Source organism: Danio rerio, chromosome 14 (assembly GCF_049306965.1).
Source record: "Danio rerio strain Tuebingen ecotype United States chromosome 14, GRCz12tu, whole genome shotgun sequence".
Classification (NCBI taxonomy): Eukaryota; Metazoa; Chordata; class Actinopteri; order Cypriniformes; family Danionidae; genus Danio; species Danio rerio.
Genome location: NC_133189.1, coordinates 12,551,666 through 12,578,020, shown reverse-complemented (window position 1 = coordinate 12,578,020; position 26,355 = coordinate 12,551,666). Strand labels below are relative to the sequence as shown.

General features: G+C 37.5%; 1 protein-coding gene across 2 annotated transcripts in view; it reads left to right on the top strand.

Annotated features, from left to right (window-relative positions):
- znf711 (zinc finger protein 711) overlaps window positions 1–26,355 on the top strand; it is a 45,450-nt gene that overhangs the window by 2,558 nt on the left and 16,537 nt on the right. For both annotated transcript variants that reach the window (NM_001105523.2, NM_001365610.1), the window contains exons 2-5: window positions 5,735–5,818; window positions 8,160–8,257; window positions 14,580–15,047; window positions 15,139–15,297. In NM_001105523.2, coding sequence (NP_001098993.2) covers window positions 8,182–8,257; window positions 14,580–15,047; window positions 15,139–15,297 — 703 coding nt within the window. In that variant the 5' untranslated portion in view covers window positions 5,735–5,818; window positions 8,160–8,181. The remainder of the gene's footprint in view (window positions 1–5,734; window positions 5,819–8,159; window positions 8,258–14,579; window positions 15,048–15,138; window positions 15,298–26,355) is intronic.

Below are 26,355 nucleotides of genomic sequence, written 5' to 3'. Positions count from 1 at the left end.
CCTTACAGTCTCTGATATGTTATTAATTACAAATAAACTACACCAGCATACATTTAGTCCTTATTTGGGTTAAAAAGCAACACGCAACATAGCCCACAGTCAGTGCAAACCTCTCATCTGTGTCTGTAATTTTCACCAGCATATGTAGCCTCTGTTAGAAAGTAATTCCATCATTCAGAGTTCATAATAGTCCAAAAGGCGATGATAAACATGGCAGTTTGTTCATGATTCAGGTTGCTGAAACAATTTGCTCCTGTTTTATCGGGCTTCTCCTTTTTTTGTGCGTCACTCTCGCATTGTCCTTTTCTTTACTGAAAGGGTCAGATGATGGAGACACTTCAATAATCCCACACATTATTATCATCAGCTCAAGTAGTTCATTATTTTTTTAATATAGACGCGATCGCAAGCTCCCTGGAGAAAGCAAAAACCGCTCTCACTTTTAGACGGCCTTGTAAAACAACAACAGGACACGGCAGATTTTGTTCTTCTTGGCTGTGTGGCTGTACATCAAAACAACGACAAGGTTTGTTTGAGCTCGGGTCAACCGTGACTTGTTATTTTGTGCATATAGTATTACGATGTAATGTCTCGGCTGTGTATTTAAAACATAGAGGTTCCTTTCTTTTCATTCTGGCTAGCTCCACGAGCTCATAACGTAGGTCTGTAACCAATCAGCGTTCAGCTGCACGTGTAGCTCCTCCTTTTGGTACCCTGTCTTGTGTTTGGTACCCTTTCGAAAGTTTGCCGAAAAAGTGGTATGGTTCAGTTCGATACGCCTTTTGACAGTGGAAACAGCCATAAAAGCATACCGTACCACTTAGTGGAAACGGGCCATAAAACAACACTCTTCCAGCAGTTCATACTCTGATCCAATATCTCGTTCGTCACGGCAGGCATGCATGAAATGTTCCTGAATAAAAGCAAAAGTGCCAAACTGCAGTTAAAGTTGACAAATTAAAAATGAAACACCTGAAATTACATTAAACGCATGGTGACGCAATGACCTTAATCGAATTATGTGCTATAACATGTAAAATGGGATCATAATAGGAACTTTCAAATAGCAAACACTTAATATTATTGTCTTGTTCAGATTAGGGCAAATAATTCAATTACTGATGTCTATGTAAACCTAGTCACTGTTAATATCCAATAATACCTGCGTCGTCCCATCTTCATCTCATCGTAGTTTTGGAAAAAAGTTCATCAACAGATATTTTTTGCGTTATTTTCTTTAACACAATTATCACTGCTTGACAAATACTGTAGCAAATGTATTGGTCATCATTACTTAATGTGCTTATTTTATTGTCATCTGTTATCATTAAATAAAGTTTTGCATAAAACTAAAATAGTAGTGACTGTTTACCCAATAATTTTAACCAGAACAAAAACTTACAAAAGTCTAATGCTGAGTTCAGACTGCATGATTTTAGCCCAGACTTTGACTCGCTGACAGGTTTTGAGAAATCGCAGATGAATGCCTGAAATCACGGGCAAATCGGTGCTTGTGTAAGCGAGTAACAAACACACAGCGTGAACTATTAAAGACGTGATCTGAGAGAATCACAGATGAGTCGCTGATATGCGTAAGATATTTGACATGCTAAATATATGGAGCGGTTGGCGATTAAAATCTTGCCGTGTAAATGTGGTTTGGTTGAAAATAACATCGGCGATTACCTACAGTTAATGAGAGAGCAGCATTCAATAGTATGGGTACCTGCAGGCCAGCGGGAGAATGGGGAAGAAGTAAAAAGTGCTTCTTTTCAGACTATTTGGACCCAAGAATTTGAGGAAACTAGTGTCAATTTTGCAGAAACACAAGTGTCTGTTTGACGTGTCATCTAAGCAATATCACAACCAGGTCAAAAAAGAAAAAAAAGTTGTGAGGAAATTGCTAAATCCCTTAAAGAGCCAGGTGAGCAAAATAAGTACATTTTCTACCCCACTAAAGGATTCTTTCCCATTATGTAGATAACAACTAAAGATACACTACGTGACCTCGCTTTGTTTCCATGTAACTTTTCGCATGGTTTGCGGACCGAGACAAAGTTGTCTGCGATTCTCCAAACACCTTATTGCATCTTGCAGTGTAAACAAAGCAGCGACGAAACGCAACCCCAGATAGTCATGCAGTGTGATATGACCACTTTGAAAATCATGCAGTTTGAACTTGGCATAGGTCACCCACAGTTGACAGAGTAACTGCTGCATGCAAAAGACTCAATTGCAATAAATTTTATTAGATTTGTTTTAATGTTTGTACATGATGTAGTTTGTTAATGTAGTCATATCTAAAAGCATTAGAAGATATGGTTTGGTTAAAAATGTTATAAATCTTTCTGCTGCATCAATCCCTGCTGCATTTCAAATTATGCTTTTCAAATTGCGAGTTGATTTTCAGGTTTGGGTAATGTCCATTTAATGAACTGAAACAAATCATTTTAAATAATATGGTTGTGCAACAGTTAATATCCGTATTTATATGATATGCTTCAATCAGCTCTCAACCTCCCAAGGTTGTGAATCGGTTAGGTTGAAAAATAAGTTAGTTGTAGATAAATTGAGACACTGGGCAGTTAGGGGAAATTATGAGCTTGGTTTATTAGACATTGGGACGCTGAGAGTGACAGAAATTCATAACAAGATGAATAACACAACTCATATTTTTCACATAAATTTGATCAAGTTTTAAAAAGTATTTTACAGATTTATCATTTTATTGTTTCATGTACCAGCAACATTTCAATCATTAATCACTTATAAATGTTTTCTACATTGTTCTGTGCCTAACTATGTTCATTTATAATTAAAAATAGATGGGTGGTTCATTCCGCCCGGGCGACCCCGGATTAATAAAGGGACTAAGCCGACAAGAAAATGAATGAATGGATGAATGAATGAATATAAATAAATGATTATATTAATTAAAAAATTGTAGATAATTTGATTCATTATTCATAATCAAATAAAAAGCAAATGAGAAGGGTCTTGAAGGAGGCGGGACATATCAGATACTAAACTGATTGGTTATGATTTAATGAGGAGTCTGACGTAATGTGAATAAAATTGTTGACCCATTTAGGCGCAAGTGACAAACTACAACCCTTACATGTTTTACATCTCCTAAACATGGATTTTGTCACTGTTTTGGAGCACACTAGCTTATCGATATTTTACTAATACTAGCATCAAACATCTACATTCCCTGGTTTTTATGGTGCCTTGGGATTTTTCACAGAGGAAAAATTTTGATGCACTAAAAGAATTTTGTAGTTGAGACAGCCCTCATAATATCTGGCTTTTTGATCAGTGCCTTGACTATTGAACAAGGACGCTGATTGAGAGAAACTCATACTGAAAACTGAGTGAGTGATATGTTTGATATGTGAATATCTGTATTTGGATTTTTTTGTATTTCCTACAGTACAATATACAGGGGTTAGACAATGAAACTGAAACACCTAGCTTTAGATCATAATATTTTTTAACTATGGTGTATAGCAGGGGTCTTTCTAGAGGTCAAATGGCCTGCAGGGTTTAGCTCCAACTTGCCTCAACACACCTGCCTGGGTGTTTCAAGTGTACCTAGTAAGACCTTGATTAGCTTGTTCAGGTGTATTTCATTAGGGTTGGAGTTAAAATCTGCAGTACACCGGACCTCTAGGAACAAGTTTGGTGATCCCTGGTGTAGAGCCTTGCACATTGTCCTCCAGAATGGTTTGGTTGTGAAGTGCACAAGTATTAGGCCTAGGGAATGCCATGATATTGCAAACCATCACTTAACCACCTTGATGCTGTGTTCATCTTGGTGGTACGATTCTTTGGGGCTTCTCCACACCATGACTCACCCGAATGTGGGAATAACAGTAAAGGTGGACTCATCAGAGAACAATCCATATTTCACATTCTTCACAGCCCAATGTTTTTGCTGCTGGTGCCATTAAAATTGACAATTGCCATTAGCACAAGTGATCAAAGGTTTGACTATAGGAGCCCGGCCGTGGCCTTTATATTGAATCTGTGGAGCTCCCGACGAAGAGTTTTGGTGGAAACGGGAGAGGCACACATTTAATTCTGCAGTGAGTTGGGCTGCTGTGGTTTTATTTATTTTTTGGATAAAATCCAGTTTAGCACCCAGACTGCCCTTTCAGACTGCTTCCTCTTGCATTCACAGTTACTGCTGTTGGATGTGGTTCAGCCTTTTTGGTGATATGCTGACATTACTCGGGATACTCTGGTTGTTGGGTCACAGATGCGCTAGCAAGACACTCACTAACAATTTGTCCTCTTTTGAACTCTGATATGTCACCCATAATTGTGTGTGTATTGCAATACTTGGAAGTAAAACTGTCCTATTTTTCTGCTACTTATACCTAATTAAACCCTGTGGTTTTACTGGTTGAATGTGTATAATGATGATTGGCCACTAGGCTGGTCAAATTTGGCCATAAAACCTCCAACACTAAATTGGCTAGTGTTTCAGTTTCATTGACCAAGCCCTGTATGTTCACAATTTTGTTTGGAAAAACTTGTTTCCAAAGGCCAGTATACACCGAACCAATACTAAACAGCTATCACTGACAAACCCAACTGCGTTGACTCGTGTCTGTTTCCACCTGAACAAAAATGCTGTTTGTGAACACACCAAATGGACAGAAACTGACTTAAACATGAAAATGTGCTGTTCTGGGCCTGTGTGGGAGTATATGTCTCTCTGCACCCGCAGAGAGCAGTACATGTTTTTTACTCACAATGGAAGGCCAGAACTTTTTTGGTGAAAGTGTAAACAAAGCAGTGTTGCAATTATCACAGTAATTGTCATTTATCATGGAGGAATTCACTTCTGCAAATATGCTTGATAACCTAATAATCAATATTGTTTGCAAATATTTGAGAAATGTAGTGAAATTACAGCCGGCTTCTTTTTTTCTGAATTGTTAACTTGCTAAATCACTTTACTATGTCTCTCTTGCTCTAATTCATAGCCAAATAACCAGTCAAATTGCTCTCTTCAGCTGACAGCCGATTCCAATTTGACCTAATCACCATTGAGTTCCAGTGAGAGTCAATGTGCGTAACACACCAAACAAACTAGGTGGACAGATGACGACCAATAGACCAATAATGACCAACCGTCTACATGCTGTGTCCTGGCCTTAAAGTTGCGGTCACACTGGGCTTTTCCTCACATAGACTTCCATTCATATGCACGCAAATGCGTCAGACCGGAAACGCAGGGTCATGCGTCAAGTTTCACAGGTTTTTGTGGTGCAAAGTTCAAGCTTGGTGAACTCTGACCTGCGAAATCACATCACTTGACAGCGTGAGATCAATCGAGGATCAAAACATGACATCTCTGGACAGAAATTTAAAACATGGAGCAACCGCTCGCTTTTTTAAATGTCTAATCTGTTTTAATCCTGCCCCTCTTTCGCAGCGCCACATGACAGAATACTGCATGCTCAAACTTTAATGTGACTGCAGCTTTAGTCTGCTAAAATAATTTGTTAAGTCTATTACACTGGCTTTTAATATTTGAAGGGTGGACTTAATGAAATATAATACCACATTGTTGTACAGAGGGAAAAAAAACAACATTTTATCTGAAGTAACTCACATAATTTATCATGGTTAGCCGGAAAATGTTGGATAAGATTTGGGAGCTTATAGTTTTGTCATAATAATTTTAATAACTATTTTCTTTCTTTGTCTTTGTTTCTTTCAGACATTCTCCTTCCTGATGAGAGCTTCAGGTTTTCTTAAAATTTGTGACACTTTCACGTGAAAGGAACTACTGTCAAATGTGAAGGTTTGTTGGACAGCATTACAAGCTTTTCTTGTTTTACTTGCAGAGCCATGTTTAAGCTAAATTTAAAAGAAATCTTTTTGAAATATGACTCAAGTGGTTATTAACAGTTCTAAATATGAGATATCAGAAATGTGATTGAAGTAGAATTTTTGTCTAGTCCTGTATGCACAAATAAAGTTATGGAGGGAAGCAGTGAGTGACTAAACATTTGTAAAATATTGATGATTACATGTTTGTTAGTTGGTGGTTTGTTAATGGCTAAAAACAAAAAAAAAATCTGTTTTAGATAGTCATTTACATATGTCGTCTAGTTTAGATATGTCGATGCTGTATACTAAGTCTGATTTTCTGCATAGAGCAGTGATGTGGGGCTACCTGTTCGACAATGGAAATTTAGCATGATTTTGGGCTCACTGCTTGAGCTCATTAGTCTGACTGTGGTTATTGATATCTGATGATAAGGCTTTTAATTTATAACACCAAAGCATTTCTCACACTTTCTCTCATTCATGTTCTTCGCATAATAAAACAGAAAATGAAATGTGTTGCAGGTGCTTTTGAAAACATTTGTGCCATTCCAGCTTCAATTCTTACAGCTCGTACGCATCTGCTTTTTGCTTGCTCTTAACATCAGCATTTTTTTATATTGTTTTTCCACATTCAAACCAATCCAAGCAATTTTTACCCACATTGAGCAGAGTCAAATCACCCCCCTGACGTTAGATGGCACTTTGGAAGTCATCAAAAAAAAGTGAAACTCTCATAATATACCCTTCCATACATAACTCCCTCCTGCCAAAAAATTATTGTAGTTATGTTTATCATATAGCTTTTGTGTTCAAACACCAATTAAAAAAAAAAAAAAGCAGCTTCACAGTCAACTTTCATCAATGCATCCACCTATTTTGGGATATGTGCATAAAAAATGGTTGATAGAAATGCTAAGATGCACATAAATTTTAAAAATGCGAATAAAAAAACCTATGCGCATAACTGCGTAGGATAAATGTTTTATTTGATAAGAAAAGATGTGCATAAACTACGATGCAAACACTTTTACTAAACAAATTCTAGTATGCGCATTAAAAAAGTCATGTGATTTTGTTATAAGAGATCATGTGGTGATAAAAATGTGTGTTAATGGACAAACCAGCAGGCTGAGCACATTGTAAATCTGAAATGTTATTTTGGTCATTCTAAAACGCCTTAATCGTTTTAGTATTAGTGTTATTAAATTAATGACTTTCTGAATTGTCAAGATCGTCTGTGCTCAACATCTCATACCTTCAAATGCCACCACGCGTTCATTGCAAGTCAGCATTGTCTTTTGAGGCGCAAGTAATTTTATTAAATAAAGAAAAGATTCACGCAGCTTCTCCTACCTCAGCAAATTCCGTTTTTATTTTTTGATGTTTGGCACCAGTTAATCGGGAAGTGATGATTTTGTTCCTCTTGACTCATTGGATGGAAATGTTGCTTTATTTGCATGTTTTTTATGTGATAGTCCAGTTTTGCACATAAATGTAATTCACAACTTTGAATTAAAAAATAGCTTGTGAAACTGTGATCGCCTAGACCGTTTTGTGCTTGAGCGCCTCCAAGTCATGTGTACTATAACATCGGCAGCTCCAGGCACATGAACATAAGTGCTAATCTCATTGGAAGAGCAGCTTCGGGAATATTTTTTTTTTTATATAACGCTTACACCTGCTGTTTTGTATGTTGGTGTGCATGAACACATTGCAATACCCCGAGCCAAAAGAGATTCATTCAGTCATTCATTTTCTTTTCGGCTTAATCCCTTTATTAATCTGGGGTCGCTACAGTGGAATAAGCCGCCAATTTATCCAGCATATTTTTTTACACAGCGGATACCCTTCCTGCTGCAAATCATCACTGGGAAACATCCATACACACTCATTCTCACGCATACGGACAATTTAGCTTACCCATTTCACCTATACCAAATGTCTCTGGACTGTAGGGGAAACCGGAGCACCCGGAGGAAACCCACGCCAACGCAGGGAGAATGTGCAATTTTTACAAAGAAACCCCAGCTGAGGCTTGAACCAGCAACCTTCTTACTGTTAGGCAATCGTGCTACCCACTGTGCTGCCCCGAAAAGAGATTTACAATAAAAAAGTACTTTAAGCATAATATCCCCATTTAATTACATTTTAGATTTTTTTTGTCATTCATCAGTGCAGAATTATCTCATCAGAATTATGATGATTCAGAATAATTCTCAGCTTAATCCCGATACTTGCATGAAAATATTATAGTCCACAGCTCTAATCCTCATATAGCAGTAATTAAGTATTATATATTTTTTCTTTTACAGTGCTGTAGAACTGTCACAGATTATGGATCAAGGTGGAGGGATCCTGGAGCTTCACAAGGACTTGAAGATGCCCCATACAATGATAATGCCAGATTTTGGTAAGGAACTATAAATACAAATCTACTGCTTGCAAGATATTTGACCATTTTTTGGTTATTTTTCTTTAAAAACTGAAAAGGCTTTAACACTGTCTGATCACATAGATTATTAAGAGTAAGGATGTCAAAATAAATCTGATTTAGAATTTTTTATAAAGTTTATAAAAAAAAAAATAAAAAAAACATATTTGAATGCAAAAACCTGCACTCTTAATTTTTGGTGAGTCAAGAGGTGCGAGACAGGATGTAACCTGTTATTTTATTTATTTTTTTATTATTTTTTTATTTTATTTTTTTTATAAACATGCTGCATTTCAGCGTCTAGAATGGTGCTAGACCCCAAACTCTGTGAGATGTGTCATTTCACATCACTTCTCAAATGATGGCTAGTTCTGCATCAGCAAGATAAGCCCGGTGCTATGTGAAACAATATCAGTAATCTAATGCTGCATTTCAGAGACAGAGGTGGGAATTTCATCAGTAAACTGTCCCAATTCCAACTTTAATGTGCTGTAGTCAATTGTACTTTGCAGTTGCATTTTCACCAGGTGTGATGTGAATATTTCATAAAATTTTGTGTTATTGGGTCAGGGCTTGACAGTGCGACCATTCTGCTCGCATTTGCAGCAAAAAATATATGAGCGCAAGCTGGAAAGTTTTAGTCGTACAAGTGCAATTAATATTTATTTTTCTTTTTTTTTTTAAATATTCATTTATTATTATTATTTTAAAAAAATTAATAAGCTTGATTGAGGACTTCATTCACTTTTGGCTATCTCAAGTGCTCTTCACACCAAGTTATGCTATATAATGTTGGAAATCTATTGTGACTGTTGCACATGCTGACGCTATCAGCAACGGCACAAACTGGTTTATTTACTTCATGTCAGTCGGTCTTTATGTTGTTTTGAATAAGTTGCCAAGCAACGCATGGCACTGAACGGTGGCATGTCGCACATCATGCAAGCTTCAGAAAACGTCTACTATTCGGCCATGGATGGCATATCGTGGCACATCCAGTGTAAGACCTAATTCAACACACAGTCTTTACCTGGGCAGCCCGGTTATGTGTTTACGAGAAACTAAGAACACTCAGCCACAGACTCACATGCTCTGCATGCAGACCGACAGAGACGCGCTGGATTCAGAACTGCTGTTCTGACTTTGGATGTAGCTTTGAGAAGAGCGCAAGGACACGAAGAACAAAAAAGCCTTTTACTAAATAGACTGACCCAGTTCATTACTTGAGGTGACAATACATCCTCTTTTTCCCGGACATGTCTGAAATTCTGCTTTCGCTTTCAATACTAATTAATATAATTATCATTATTAGTTTTTGCATTACTTTATACGCAAGCTTTGGCCGGTGCGTCTCAGTCTCTCAGCAGCACCAACACTACAGCAGAGAGAGAGAGCAGATTTGACCTGGATAGTAAGATTTTTTTACTTAAAGGTGCAGTAGGTGATCTTCCACAGTGCTAACAACTTAGCACAAATTTCCGAATCACAGTCCCTCCCCTGCCATCTAGATCCACGCCTCCTTGAACACGAGCACAGCAAAAGAACCCTCTCTCATGTGTTAAAAGCAACTAGTGCTTGTCCGGTAGCGTGCAAGCCAAACTGACATGCTATTTTAGAGTGAATATTTTGAGTTGCACGGTAAACAATAGGGCTGTAACGATACACGATATAAAATCGAAATCGCGACACTCAGATCTACGATCCTGTGTCGCGGTGTAATAAGGAAGGATCGCGACACACCCACCCCGTGATACCTTTCCAATAACGTCACGCGTGCCTGCAAAAGTTGAGCTAATTAACACTTTTTTTCGTTCGACATTACAAGCACTGCTCCGTTTAAGCCCTCGCAATATTTAGCCGGGAGAGCTCGCACGGAGCTCTTAGTAAGGGACCGTCTGAATGTGTCAGGAATATCAAAAACAAAACCAACTTAACCCAGCTTGACAACCGACAACGCCAGAAACATTGCCAATGCTGTCAAAGCGGCCGGATTTTCAGCTCATATACGTTGATTTGCTCACACTGTTAATGTGGCTGCGCAGAGAGGGATGGGCGTTCACCAGATGTCAGGTAACAGCCAAACTTTTCTGTAACCGTGCTGTGCGCTTTCTGTTTGAACCTTTGGGAGTGCTTACTGACAGGTGCGTGAGGTCAGAAAACACGACGAAGCTTTCAGTTAAAATAAACACAGTTTCTATAGTTATAGCCCACTTTATTTAGAGATAAAGGTATATGGCTCTGCATATAATCAGTCTATCTTGCTGGAGTTTATAGCCGTTTCGCTTTACTTCAGGACGCATTAACACCGCTCTGAAGGTCTAATCGTTGTTTTAAGTTATCCAGAGCTGTATGAATATACAAATCTTGAATATCACAATAGTATTAAATATTACAATTGTAACAACACAGACAGCAACACTTTTGCACAATCGATACCCAGCTGATTCAGTCGTTTCATAAGAGGACCAGCCTCTTCTTTTTTCCTTGTCAACATAAAGGCAGTAAGGTGCGCCTTGTTTTCGGCCACTTGTTTAAGTGCAAGGCATACTTAATTTGCGGGATGATAACGTATAACCCGTGCCTACAGACACATTTGCTAAAGAAGCAAAATGGAAGAAGAATATTGCTGTTTGATACAGACCTGTTGATACTAAACCAGCGCTTATGTTGACCTGGATCTGCGTAATAAACGCAACAAATAGGCTTTACTTTTTATTTTACAGCTTAAAGCATGTACGCAGATTAATGCAATATCATATTTAAACAAACTGTTTACAAAAAGTCTACATATGCGCGCGTGTTGTTGTCTTTTCATCAGGCAGCGCGCGCACTTGAACCGCAAGGGAGAGAGAGGAAAGCATAGGCTATATCAGGACATATTCTTTAAAATAAGGATTTCTATTAAAATGTAAAAGGTTTTGTGATTATAATAATAACAGCGGGGCATTAAATAAATGCATATTTTCCGTGGAGCAAGCAATTTGAGGAAGTCTGCGATTTTTATTTGACGGAAGAAATAAACATATGATTGGAAAAAAAGCCTATGCCGGTTATTAAAAAGAATCAGTCAGTATTTTCGTTTTGTAAAATAAATTAATTATTTAAGTGAAAATAATTTAGGGCATTCCTATTTATTTTATTCATTTTATTTAGATTATTCTGCTCTTCTGTGCTAAACACTGCAGGTGCATGAAGATGTTGTTCTGTTCCGCTATTAATATATAAAAATAAATCAGTATTTTAAAATGCAATAATAAAAATAGACACGTCAATTTGTTTAATATAAAATTAATAGTAATCTGACCAGTTAACCGTTAATAACCGATTAATGAGCGGCGGTTGTCGGTTAGCAAAATTAACGAAATGAGCATCCCTAGCTATTTAATTTACTTTTTCTATGCAAGACAACTTGATTGAAAAATAATTTTCAACATACTTGAACCATCTAAACAATGGAGTTTAGTTTGGTTTTTCAACAGTATTTTGTTACAAAGAAAACAGAAGTGATATAGCTTTGGCTATTTATTTATTTTATATATGGCTATTTATATTGTTAATAATTTGCATAGTTAATATTGTTCTTTTATGTTTAGTTTATAAAGATTTTTCAAATGTTATTTAATTAAAAATAGTTTTAAAAATCTTTTTTTTTCCCACCCCACACGAAAAAAATAAAATAAAAAATCGTGATACGAATCGAATCGTAGGTCAAAAATCGTGATACGAACCGAATCGTGGGTTTGGTGTATCGTTACAGCCCTAGTAAACAATATTGTCCCTTATAAAACTGAAAATAGCCTTAGCTACTAAAATCTTCCGATTAAAAATTGATGAGCAACTCTTCTGTAAAGATTTAACCCATTTGTAACAACAACATCTAACGTTACATCAGCTTTGCATGAAGCTAGAACAGTTTTAAAACAGAACATTACCTGTCTAAGAGAAATCCGTCAGCCATTGTGTCATCCTTTCTCCAGCGTGCAAAGGTAACTTAAATATTGATTAAGGTTTTTAAAAAGTTTTGATTCAGCAGGTTTTTACCGATCGCGTGCACGTGCTCTCTTTCTCGTGAATGCGCAGCACAAACAGCGATCGGCGGTGCTGCGTACAAACAGCTGCACAGTTGTTCAAATCTGCATTTGCTGACAGACAATTTGACCTACTTATCTGAATTATGAGAGATGTCAGCCTGACTTTATTTAATTGGATGAACATTTTTTAGTTTTATACCTTACCCAAAATATAAAAATACATATAAACACATTTAGATCATTTACTTTAATCATTACTATTGGACTGTGAAGAGACTTTCAACCAGCACAACAAAAAATGCTTCTGAGCACAATCAACTATTGCACCTTTAAACACACTGAAAAGAAACACAGTGTCTTGTAAAAGGTGTTAAATGCTAAGATTTTTTTATTTATTTATTTGTCTGTTAAATAAGAATAAGAAGTCAGTAAGAAAATCTACTGTTGCTGAGGGCCATTAAAAGTTTAATAGAAAAGATAGTATTGCTTTGGGGCTCAAGGAAACTTTAATTCATTGAGGCATTCCCATATTCAGCTCTTCTTTAAAAAGCCCAGAAAGATAAAGTGCTCAGATAAACAGTGTCAGCTTTGCACATAAGTGTGTCGTTGTGTCTTTCTTTACATTGTCGTACTTTTCCCATGTGGGAAGTAGGGTGGAATCGGTGGGATATATTATACAAATAAATTAATTTTGATAATTCAAATTATTCTTGTCACATTATTTTATGTGCTGTGGAGAAAAGGCGTGTTTCAATCCAGCTACTGCAAGTATATTTTATAGTATATTAAAGGCCATATGTACAATATATTTTATTCTAAAATTCTAAAAGCTAAATTTTATAAAGCTTAAATTATAAATAATTATCAAACGCTTTTTAAGCTGTTGTTACAGTAAAATAAAACCATTTGTACCTATTGTATTCAAATGAATGAAACTGCTTTGCTTCTAAAGCTCTTATTTACATTTTTCAGGCAAAAACACTTTCACTGCGCTACCAAAATTCTTTAATGTGCTCCTAAATTTTTCAACTTAGAAGTGCATGTGGTCTCTCTAAAAAAGTAAGCGTCAAGCTTTGTGTGTTCTGGACTGCGATGTAAACATAAGGGTGCTTTCACACCTAGACATTTGTTTTGGAACCTGGCACATTTGCCCTGTTAACGCAGTTCATTTGGGCATATGTGAAACGCCCACTTGCGCTCTGATCTGCGCCAAAACAATTGGTCCAAGAGTGCGTGAATGAGGTTGTCTTGGCTTAGTTGAAAATAACTCTGGAATGATGAGGAGGGCAAGATATCATTGCTACTGGTAAAAGTATGTGTTATGTTGAATACAAAAGTGAAAGTATGCTATTGCTAAATATGCTATAACTATTAACAAAAATAAATCCTAACGTGACTACTGATATAGAATAGGTTTTTGAACTATGTCACCCATAATCTTGTGTGCATTGCAATATTTGATACAGAACGGTTCTATTACTCTGCTAATTAATCCTTTACACTCCGCTGTTATTGGTGAAATGTGCAATCAGTGTAGACTGGCCACCAGGCTGGTCAAATTTTGTCATAAAACATCCAACTTTACCTCCAACCCCTGTATATTCCTGCAAGGATTTTCAACATTTTTAACCCTTGGAAACCGTTATGGCGTAATCACGTTCTGTGAATCATAACACTAGACACTGTATGTCTCACCTTGTGACATCACAAAGCGTGTGTCATTTGTTGTTTTTGCTAACCATAGCTGTTAGCAAACCCTGCCTTCCACTAATTTTTTCTTCACTCTCCTATTGGTGAAGTTTTTTTTCCCTCTCCGCTGTCGCCACTGGCTTGCATGGTTCAGGATCTGAAAAGCTACTCATCTATGAATTTGCTTCTATCTGTTGCTTTGTTTTTTTTTTTCAAATACACACACACAATCTCAAAAATTGACATTTATAAATGCATGTACAATCACACAAAGCAAAGCAACACAATATTTACTAAAATAAATTAATCTGCTTGTGCAATAAACGAAATACTGGAGAAAAAAACACTTTAGTTAAAATAAAACAGATTTGTATATAAAAATGCAATACTTTATTAGCAAATTTACATTCACTTACCCTCTCAGAACAAAGGCCTGATACAGAACAGTCCTTTTCACGCATAGAATCAAAGTACAAACAATCAAAACAAAAAAGGAAAAACAAAAAAAATCTTGTTTAACACACATATGGCAGTGTGTATTTTTGTATGTAGACATATTGCTCATTTTGATATTATTGCAGGCATGAGTGGCATAGCCCACCTTGATGGTGAGCACATTGTGGTGTCGGTGCCAGAGGCTGTGATGGTGTCAGATGTGGTGACAGATGAAGAAGGCATCATGTTGGAGACTGCCCTAGAAGCTGAAGTTGTAGAAGAGCCTGACATCTGTCAAGAGGACGTCATCACCACAGAGGGAGTGATCATGTCGGAGTCGATCCTTGGAGCTGAAGTGGCCATCCAAGAGGCTCTGAGTGGCACTGCGGATCTGATTGAAGAAACCGTGCCTGATCAGGTGTTTGTGGCTGAGCTCATGTCACCTCACATTCAAAGCCCACTGGACCACAACCTGGTGTCTGCAGAAGTCATGGTGACAGACGCGGACACGGTCATTGACTCGCACGACACCCTGCAGTCTGATGTCACCATTAAAGCAGATGATGATGAGGAGGATGTGAAAAGCACTTCAGAAGACTACCTTATGATTTCCTGTGAGTTTGCAGTTGCATGCTAGCTTTGATAGGTGCATAAATTCAATCAATCGAATCTACTGCAATGTTTGATCTTTGGCCTTTTTTGCAGTGGATGAAGTAGGGGGAAAGCTTGACATTGAAGACACCTCTTTAAAGATCAGTGCAGATGTCGGCCAAGATGATGACGGCTCAAAGGAGGATGAGTTCAGCTCGGAGGTCATAAAAGTTTACATCTTTAAAGCAGATGGAGATGAAGATGTGGAAATAGGTAAGAAGATCATTTCAAATCTTTGCTGAATGCATAGTTCTGTTGACCCAAAAATGAAAAATAGCGTTTTGCTCACCCTTAAGTCATCTGAGATATATGTTTTTTTTCTTCTGTAGGACAATAAAGAATTTTAGCTGCAACTCTCGTCATTGGTGATTCAAACCATACAAGTCAGTATTAGGGATGCTCTGATCGATCGGTCAGAGATCGGTATCTGCCGATAATCATATTTCATGACTCAAACGGTACTTGCTGATCTGAACTCATGAACTGAAGTGTTTGTTTTTGAGTTTATAAGCAGAGTAAGGCCGTACTCACACTAGGTACAGTTGCCTCGAACCGGGCCAAAGCACGCTTGTCCCCCCTCCCGTCTCCCCCGACGGCCCGCGCTCACACCATATCGGGCCTCGGCACGCTTACGTCATCGCTGCTGCGCTGTTCAGAAGCGCTCTCTATGGCAAGCCTTTTTAGCATTTAAATCTTTGTTCTGACTCCATAAATATATTTAGAGATATCTCTAATTATATTTTGACTAGTCATAATTATAATTCGACTAGTCAGAATAACAATTAGAGATATCTGCAATTACAATTGTACTAGTGCGAAATCAGATTGGAGATATCTGCAAATATATTATGACTAGTCATATTCCTCCATTGACTTCCATTAAAAAATATTTGCAGATATCTCTAAATGAGTTTTGACTAGTCACAATTGTAATTTGAGATATCTCTGAGTTTTTACTAGTCATAATACATTTGGAGATGTCTTTAATTCATCATATTTAGAGATATTTACAAATATATTTGAAGATCTCTAATTAATTCACTAATAGTCGAATTACAGTTGTAGATATCTTAAATTGGATTTTAAAATTTTAAAATTGGAAGTAAAAACTAAGAGATATCTGCAAATATTTTTTCAATGGAAGTCAATGGAGGAATATGACTAGTCATTATATATTTGCAGATATCTCCAATCTGATTTCGTACTAGTACAATTGTAATTGCAGATATCTCTAATTGTCATTCTGACTAGTCGAATTATAATTATGACTAGTCAAAATATAATTAGAGATATCTCTAAATATATTTATGGATAGTCAGAACAAGGTTTAAATGCTAAAACGGCTTGCCATACGCTCTCACCCAGTAGCACAGTGGAGATTTCTCTAGTTATATCGTTTCAGTCGTTTGATATGCCGTCAAATATTTCGCCAAACAGTCCTTAGGGATGCGGGGACACGCAGTCAGATATTTCGCTGAACAGATCCACCACTTTTGGCGCTCATAAACAATCATAAAGCTCTCGTGCTGCAGGAATGAGGAGGTCTGCTGAAGGCGCGCAGCTGGCGTGCTGTGAGGAGTTTGCGTCTTTAATAAACTACGGCAGTTTGCATTCACTGAACAATAAGAATGATTAATAAATCCATATCAAACAGTCCCTTAAAAGTCACGTCTCACTTTCGGTTTCGGGCTTTGGCGCGTTTTGCGCTCACATACAAGCGTACCGCGCCAAAGCCCAAGTGTACCGCGCTCAGGCACACCTCTTCCAACCGGGCCAGGGCCGGCCAAGTGAACCGTGCTTGAGCGCGATTCAGCGCACTCACACTTCTCAAACGATCCGGGAAACGGGCCTGGGCACGGTACGGATGGCATAGTGTGAGTAGGCCCTAAGAGGCAGGTGCAAACTAGGGTTGGATATTGTTTGGGTTTATTTCAATACCAGTGTTAAATCGTTACTTTTAAAATGATACCAGTGCCAAAACGGTGCCTGAATTGATACTTTTGAGCCACAAAATTATGGTGGACGACTCTAGAAAAATCTTTTATTTGACAAAATATTTTAAAAAATAATTTTATTGGAACGATATAATTAAGGTTTAAAGTAAGGTTTAAAGTTTAAAGTAAAGGTTTAAAGTTTTCAGTTCATTCCTCTATGAATCTTTAAAATCTCTTTGCAAGGGATCGTACAGGTGTGGTCTGTACTAGCTCTGCTTCTTGACCCTTCACTGTATTCATGTGACTGGTGTTGTTGTTTTGGATGCACACCTTATCAGCCCATATGTTTTCTATGAGTGTGCACACTGCATTTGATGTCTATCCTGGGGAAAATACAAAAAAAATTGTAAAGATGTGGCATGCCACAGTACTGGATCCTGTTTGTCTTTTACCTTTACAAACATCTTTTTGCCCTCATATGAAGAAAAAAAAACTTCCTTTGAAGTATACTGGGGCCATTAGTATTATGACCATCTGCAGTCAGAGGCGGCACAACATTTTTGACACAGATGGCTGCCACATATTTCTTTTCAAGACGCCTTGAACTAACTGGAATTGTGCTATTTTATATTGTGTTAACATAAGCTAGTTCTTATAATGTGCCGGATGGGACCTGCAATACCTTGCAGTGTCAACCGAAGCATTATTTTTTTACTGAGCCAAGCATGTTTTTTGTTCTTTTAAAAAATAGTGCTATAAAAATAGTGTATTTTTAAAACACCAGTAGCATAGTAAAGCACTCAATGTCACTTTTGAACCATTCAATGACAGTAAAGGAGGACAAGACAAGTACCACACAGTTCAGCATTCGCTACATCTGTGCAGCAGTAATGCAGTCAATACACCAACCTATTGTGGTCATGATTTACGGCTCAGTGTATGTTCCTACCTTATGACCAAAAGGGCAAGATCTCGCATACAAGCAGCCAAAATGAGTTTCCTTTTCAGGGTGGCAGGGTGCATCCTTACAGATAGGGTGAAGAGCTCTGTAAACCCTGGAAGAGCTTGGAGTAGAGCTGCAGCTCCTCTACGTCAAGAGATTTATAACAAAACGGAGCCTATAACATTACTGCCTCCTTTTAATTTTATTAAAAATATGAAACATACCCCATCTCTTTTGCTGAATATCAGTTTAAATAATCAGTAATGGATTGTTATAAAAGTATAACGCACAATAACTTTAAACAATATAGGAAATATAGGCAAGCAATCAGTCAAATGTGCAGAATCAGTGGACGTGGTTACATTAATTAATATATTAACTGCTGTACGTTTTCAGCAGTGTAGTGTGGACTGAGAGTTGTTCAGAAACGCTAGGTGAAACGCCAGTGTGGACGTGGATCGTTTTTATTCTAAAACGCTATTTTAAAACTAGAACGTATTCCTATAAACGGGACCTTTTTGTCTGTCGGCTTGCCTTTGAATGCTTTGGGGTCCCCTGGAGGAGCTGGAGGTCTGGGGAGAGGAACGTTCTCCTGATATTGCTGGCCACAGATAAGCAGAAGAAAACGAGATGTGATTTATTTTTAAATTTTTTTTAAAGTGTAAATTCCATCAAATGTTTTATTTCCCCTTTTGACAATCTTAAGGTTATGTGAAGGTTATCCATTCTATTGTCAGATACCACTGTCACTTGGTTGCACTCACCGACTGTCGTTTTTTGATTTTAGTAATGTGCCTATAGTAATAAAGCATAAAACAACAACTTCAATGGTTTTGGACTTGAGCACCAATTAAACCAATCAAGCACCTTTGTGATGAAAAAATGTCCTTGCATTACATGACATCTCTGCATTAATATATTAGGCAAGCATTCACTTTGTTTGTTGTCACTATTTTTATTTAGATTTTTAGTTTGGTGAAGAGGAGACAGCAATGGCAATGTTGCCTAACTCAAACATTACGTATGTATGCATGAGATGCATTAACAGAAGCGCTGCAGGTGAAATCATGACATTGTTTATGCGGGTATTATTGATTGCAAATACATGATCTATACAGTATTTAGCCTAATGATGAGCAAACAAGTTTATCAAAAGTTAACTGAAATTTCCTTCTAAAGTCTTTTGTTCAGTTGATAATGCATTTTGTAATATTGTAATATTGTTTTCTGCTAACACTTTAGGAAAAAGATTTACCATTCATCTGCTTTGTGTGTTGTTAAATGTTAAATTCCACTCTGCCCATCTTTTTTCATAATTAGAAGATGCAGCTTATCAAGTTCATAATTAAAAAGTGAGTTGAAACCAAGATGATTATATCCCATAATAAAAAAAAAAATAGACACTATCTATACAGTTGCCTTTTTAACAAGCTTTAACATTTTTTTCTCCATTTTTAGGGCTACTTTCACTAGGCATTTTGGATGTATTTCAGGGTGTTTTTGTAGTCTGCTGCCTATGTCAGTCAGAAGCACAGGATGGAGTACAAGTCAGATAAAATATGAGGCAATGCTCATTTCAATTTGAATGTAGCTGTTGTAATGACTTTATGACGAGAGCTCAATAATTCAAAATTAATGTTCAATAATAATACAGCAGTCATACACATTTTTACTACTAAACATGACTTCTATGATTTTCAGGTAAATAATCATGAACTAATGTTTTATATATATATAAAATGAGAAAAAGGAACATAGAAATGAATTAACTAATTAAAATATAATATAAAGATAATTCTTTCTCAACACTTTCCGATAAAATAATGATGACAGCATGTGATCAGTCAAACACATAAAAGAAGTGGTTGCAACCACATTCTCTCCTCGTGAATCACATTTAAACACTCACTATTACAATAATAACAATAGAAAATTAAAAACAAGTGGTAGAACTAAACTTCAATTCGTTCAAGTGACGAGATGACAAATAAAACATGACAAACCATTTAGAATGCAAATTAAAAAATGTTTTATAAAAACTCTATTTTAATTATAACTAAACACTAAAAGGGAGGCTAAGTCAAATAAGCAACTATTTTCTAAAAATAAATATTTCAGTTTGGCTAAATCTGGATAATTCATTTCGGCAAAAATGTAAGTTAAAAGCTGAAGAATTCCATGTGAGCTCAGGAGCCCTACTAGTTCTACTCACTCTATGTATAGATCTTCTGGGAATTTCCATATTAGGGTTAAAGTGAAACCAGAAACAACAAGTCAAAAAGTCAAGAAGACAGGTTTTGTCATCATAAACAGTGGAACCGAACATAACTATAACATAACTTGTTTCTGATGCAAAATAGACTTTGGCAGGGCTGCCTGTTATGACTGGTTCTGTTCATTATTTTAAGGACAGAATTTCTTGGCACAGCCTTGGGTCAGAGACAGTTTGGTTTTGGTGTAATCTCTGCTATTATACAGTTGAAGTCAAAATTGTTATCTCCTCGTTGCATTTTTGTTCTTTTTTTTTTTAAATATTTTCTAAATGATGTTTCAAGAGTTCACACTTAGATACTGTTTGACAACTTGTTAGCAAGTTAGCAGGTTTGGCATGCTGTCCCGGGAGAGAACCCTGAGCTCGGAGATAGTTGAGCCCAGGGCTCCCGCCAGGTCCATAAAGCATGTGAGGGGAGTACGAGGTCAGGTGTTCTCGAGAGCTCCCCTTGGCAAAAGAGGAAAGGAGGAGAAGGGGTGGATGGGGGGTTTCTTCGGAAAACGAAGATAGGGGTGTAGATCTTAGCTAGGTTATTTTTATAGTGAGTTTGGATCGATCTGATTGGCTAGCTAATGAGTGTAGATGAGTGGCCAGCTGCAGTCAATCATATCACGTGCTCCTCTCGAAATTAGTTTGTGAAACTTCATTTCAAGAGTTCACACTTAGATACTGTTTGACAACTTGTTAGCAAGTTAGCAGGTTTGGCATGCTGTCCCGGGAGAGAACCCTGAGCTCGGAGATAGTTGAGCCCAGGGCTCCCGCCAGGTCCATAAAGCATGTGAGGGGAGTACGAGGTCAGGTGTTCTCGAGAGCTCCCCAAATGCATGAGACTCGGGACAGCAGCCGTGTATTCGAAGAAACTCCCCGAAAGGCTTGAAATGCTATATCCGGCTGCTGGATATAGTGGTTGAAAAGAAAGCAAAGGGGGCTCCGATGGGAGCAAAGGGTGATACAGGCTCCTGCGAGAACCCGAGCAGAGTTGGCGTGGGCTATGAATACTCCTGCTGGAGTAGAGACTTAAGGAAACCCCTGCGGGGGTCAGAGCTGTGGGGTGGACGGGGATCCAGTTGGAGTCAAATGATAAGGAGTGGGAAGTGAGGACTCCGCCTGGATGGGGGGTGACGAGGGCTTGGGTTTTCGGGGGGGGGGGGGGGGGGGGGGGGGGGGGGTTGGGGGGTTCAGGGGCTCCAAAAGGAGAAATTGCTCGAGGAACACTCCTTGCGGAGATAGAGCTGTGAGGTGACAGCACTATATATAAATATATATGTATATGTGATATATATATATATATATATATATATATATATATATATATATATATATATATATATATATATATATATATATATATATATATGGCTGATTCCAGCGTTATGGACGTGACATTTGCAGAAAAAAAATGAAACGTATATACTCGGAGAATGTATATGTCAACAGAATATTGAAATATCTGTTTATATTTTTATTACCCCTTAACCATGGAGTTTAGGCATCAAAAAAATATCAGTCTATGCAGGTGTTTTATATTTAAAATGACGGCAAAATGAATGCGTTACGGACGTGACAAAAAAAAGACATGAGTTTTGTGAGTTGACATACTTGGTTAAAATTCTGTGAATAAAAATGCAGAAGCCAAAAATATTTATAACAGTCAAAAGGATAAGGGTTGGCTCTGCATGGGACATATATAATTCATTTTATTTACTTTTTCATTTTTGCATTAATGAGGAAAAACTATCGTTACGGACGTGACTTGTCTTCGTTACGGACGTGACTGCTCTGAAATTGACAGTTGACACATTATGAAAATCAGATAAATGCTTTCAAAACTTGACAAAAGACCTATTTGTGGATATCTGTTGGGTGTGTAAACCAATAAACTTTAACCTCTGAGACATCTGAATGGTAAGGTTGCACAATTTATCAAACTTAAATAGATATCACCTTGTTATATTTAATTCGTATTATGGCATGTGTGTTGTTAAAGGTTAACGCACGTTCGAATGTTCAAAACTCAATTCGGAAACAGTGGTGCATGCTAACATGGTGCTTTTATTCTCTGAATAATATAGAATTGATTATAAACATAATCAGCTATAATATATGTTTATCGGGCTCCTTTCCAGACAAACTTGAATTGAATCATTGCCCGACTGTTAGTGCGCAAGACCGTGTCTACGTGGCGAATATTCAAAATCTAGTTGTGTCACAGTTATGGCAGTATTATATTTGACAAAGTTTATTTTAGTTTATTCTAGTTAATGTGTTAGTCGATTGAATAAATAGCTTAATTTGTCCACTCGCGCTTGCTTTCTTTTTCTCGTCGGCAGTCACTTCAGGACAGGTTGAAAAAATTTAAACAGAGGACCAGGATGAGAGAGAAAACTTTATTATGAAAGGTTTTGTGAAAAATAGCCATTAATTGCAGGCATGTACGATGGATGACTATAATGTTTATATTTTTAGGCTATAGTTTATAACCGATTGTGTAAAATATTGAATGACATTATGCTGCAGGTGCTATCGATTTACTAACAAATTAAATACTCCTATAATGTAGTTAAAGCTTAGATCAATATCAAGATTTTATTCTTATTTTGCCGCCTGTAAAATAATTTTAATAAGCACTCAAGCACATTTGCCGGGTGCTTAAAATCTTTGAAAATGTTTTCATTTTAATGTAGGCTATAGCCTATTTTCCAGCTTTGAAAGTGCTTAGATTTTGGATAAAGGGCTTGGAAAATTAATTGTATCGCTATGATAATTTATCTTTATAAATGGTTATTTAATTAATAAAATAAAAAACATATTTATGCTCTGCATGAAATGAAAACTCCGCTGTGGCCTGTGCAAGTGCCTGCAGCCTGACCCATGGCGTGCACATTTTGAGCAATGGGAAAAGACCAAATGCATGGAGGTTATTGGTTTTGCACCCTGCATGGGCGCCTCGCGTTTTGCCATTGCCCGCTTTGTGAGCTCCAGAGGAAAAGCATGTTACCTCAGTGGCGTCTTTCATTCTTCAATCAAATGAAAGCAGAGGCGGGGTTTCCTTTGAGGTGACAAAGTGTGTTGTCAAGATACGGCGAACTTTTTAATAACGGAGTAGAGACTTGTGGTCGCTCTTTTAAGTCATCCAAAGTTGTATGACTTTACAAATCTTGAATTTTATAACATTATTTTAAAAATTAAATTATGACAAAATTGACAGCAACATTAGCGCAAAATAGACCAGCTGATTCAGTTGTTACCAATAGTGACATACAAAAGAGCACCGCGCTCCTTTTTTTCTTGTCAATATAAAATGCATTGCGGAGCGCCTAACGTCTCTGGAATGAAAAAGCGCGTTCGTTGTGATCGGCCTCTATGAGCAACACATATTTGTTAACTCGCAGAACAGTAACACGTGCAAACACGTGCTTACAGATGTATTTTGCCAAAGAAGCAAAATGAAAGAAGGATATTCTGGCCACAGTTTGACACAGGAGTTGACACAGGAGTTGACGAACCAGCGCTGATGCTGGTCGTCTGTGCAGCCTGGAGCCGCGTCATAAACTCAACAGCTTATAAAACATGTATGCAAATTAATACAGTATCACATGTAAATAACAAAATTGTTATATCCTTAGCCTATATTTAACAAAAAGTATAGGTTCAAAGCCTTATGGTTCATTGTCATTATCTTTCCTTATACTCAGCGCGCGCGCGCACATGAACCGCAAGTAAGACAGAGGAAATAGGCTAATAAATCATAATTAAGACATAATCTTTAAAATGACTTCTATTAAAAATGTTGACAGGCTTTGTAATATTATAACAGCGGAGCATTGATTGAATGCATTTTTTCCGTAAAGCAATCTATTTGAGCTAGCCTAATATTGTTTAATTGACGGAAGAAAAAAAAAACACGATTGGACAGTCTATGCCGATTCTTAAAAAGCATTCAGTCATGTTTTCGTTTTGTACTCTTAATTTGTTTTGGTGTAATCTCTGCTATTATACAGTTGAAGTCAAAATTGTTATCTCCTCGTTGCATTTTTGTTCTTTTTTTTTTTAAATATTTTCTAAATGATGTTTCAAGAGTTCACACTTAGATACTGTTTGACAACTTGTTAGCAAGTTAGCAGGTTTGGCATGCTGTCCCGGGAGAGAACCCTGAGCTCGGAGATAGTTGAGCCCAGGGCTCCCGCCAGGTCCATAAAGCATGTGAGGGGAGTACGAGGTCAGGTGTTCTCGAGAGCTCCCCTTGGCAAAAGAGGAAAGGAGGAGAAGGGGTGGATGGGGGGTTTCTTCGGAAAACGAAGATAGGGGTGTAGATCTTAGCTAGGTTATTTTTATAGTGAGTTTGGATCGATCTGATTGGCTAGCTAATGAGTGTAGATGAGTGGCCAGCTGCAGTCAATCATATCACGTGCTCCTCTCGAAATTAGTTTGTGAAACTTCATTTCAAGAGTTCACACTTAGATACTGTTTGACAACTTGTTAGCAAGTTAGCAGGTTTGGCATGCTGTCCCGGGAGAGAACCCTGAGCTCGGAGATAGTTGAGCCCAGGGCTCCCGCCAGGTCCATAAAGCATGTGAGGGGAGTACGAGGTCAGGTGTTCTCGAGAGCTCCCCAAATGCATGAGACTCGGGACAGCAGCCGTGTATTCGAAGAAACTCCCCGAAAGGCTTGAAATGCTATATCCGGCTGCTGGATATAGTGGTTGAAAAGAAAGCAAAGGGGGCTCCGATGGGAGCAAAGGGTGATACAGGCTCCTGCGAGAACCCGAGCAGAGTTGGCGTGGGCTATGAATACTCCTGCTGGAGTAGAGACTTAAGGAAACCCCTGCGGGGGTCAGAGCTGTGGGGTGGACGGGGATCCAGTTGGAGTCAAATGATAAGGAGTGGGAAGTGAGGACTCCGCCTGGATGGGGGGTGACGAGGGCTTGGGTTTTCGGGGGGGGGGGGGGGGGGGGGGGGTTGGGGGGTTCAGGGGCTCCAAAAGGAGAAATTGCTCGAGGAACACTCCTTGCGGAGATAGAGCTGTGAGGTGACAGCACTATATATAAATATATATGTATATGTGATATATATATATATATATATATATATATATATATATATATATATATATATATATATATATATATATATATATGGCTGATTCCAGCGTTATGGACGTGACATTTGCAGAAAAAAAATGAAACGTATATACTCGGAGAATGTATATGTCAACAGAATATTGAAATATCTGTTTATATTTTTATTACCCCTTAACCATGGAGTTTAGGCATCAAAAAAATATCAGTCTATGCAGGTGTTTTATATTTAAAATGACGGCAAAATGAATGCGTTACGGACGTGACAAAAAAAAGACATGAGTTTTGTGAGTTGACATACTTGGTTAAAATTCTGTGAATAAAAATGCAGAAGCCAAAAATATTTATAACAGTCAAAAGGATAAGGGTTGGCTCTGCATGGGACATATATAATTCATTTTATTTACTTTTTCATTTTTGCATTAATGAGGAAAAACTATCGTTACGGACGTGACTTGTCTTCGTTACGGACGTGACTGCTCTGAAATTGACAGTTGACACATTATGAAAATCAGATAAATGCTTTCAAAACTTGACAAAAGACCTATTTGTGGATATCTGTTGGGTGTGTAAACCAATAAACTTTAACCTCTGAGACATCTGAATGGTAAGGTTGCACAATTTATCAAACTTAAATAGATATCACCTTGTTATATTTAATTCGTATTATGGCATGTGTGTTGTTAAAGGTTAACGCACGTTCGAATGTTCAAAACTCAATTCGGAAACAGTGGTGCATGCTAACATGGTGCTTTTATTCTCTGAATAATATAGAATTGATTATAAACATAATCAGCTATAATATATGTTTATCGGGCTCCTTTCCAGACAAACTTGAATTGAATCATTGCCCGACTGTTAGTGCGCAAGACCGTGTCTACGTGGCGAATATTCAAAATCTAGTTGTGTCACAGTTATGGCAGTATTATATTTGACAAAGTTTATTTTAGTTTATTCTAGTTAATGTGTTAGTCGATTGAATAAATAGCTTAATTTGTCCACTCGCGCTTGCTTTCTTTTTCTCGTCGGCAGTCACTTCAGGACA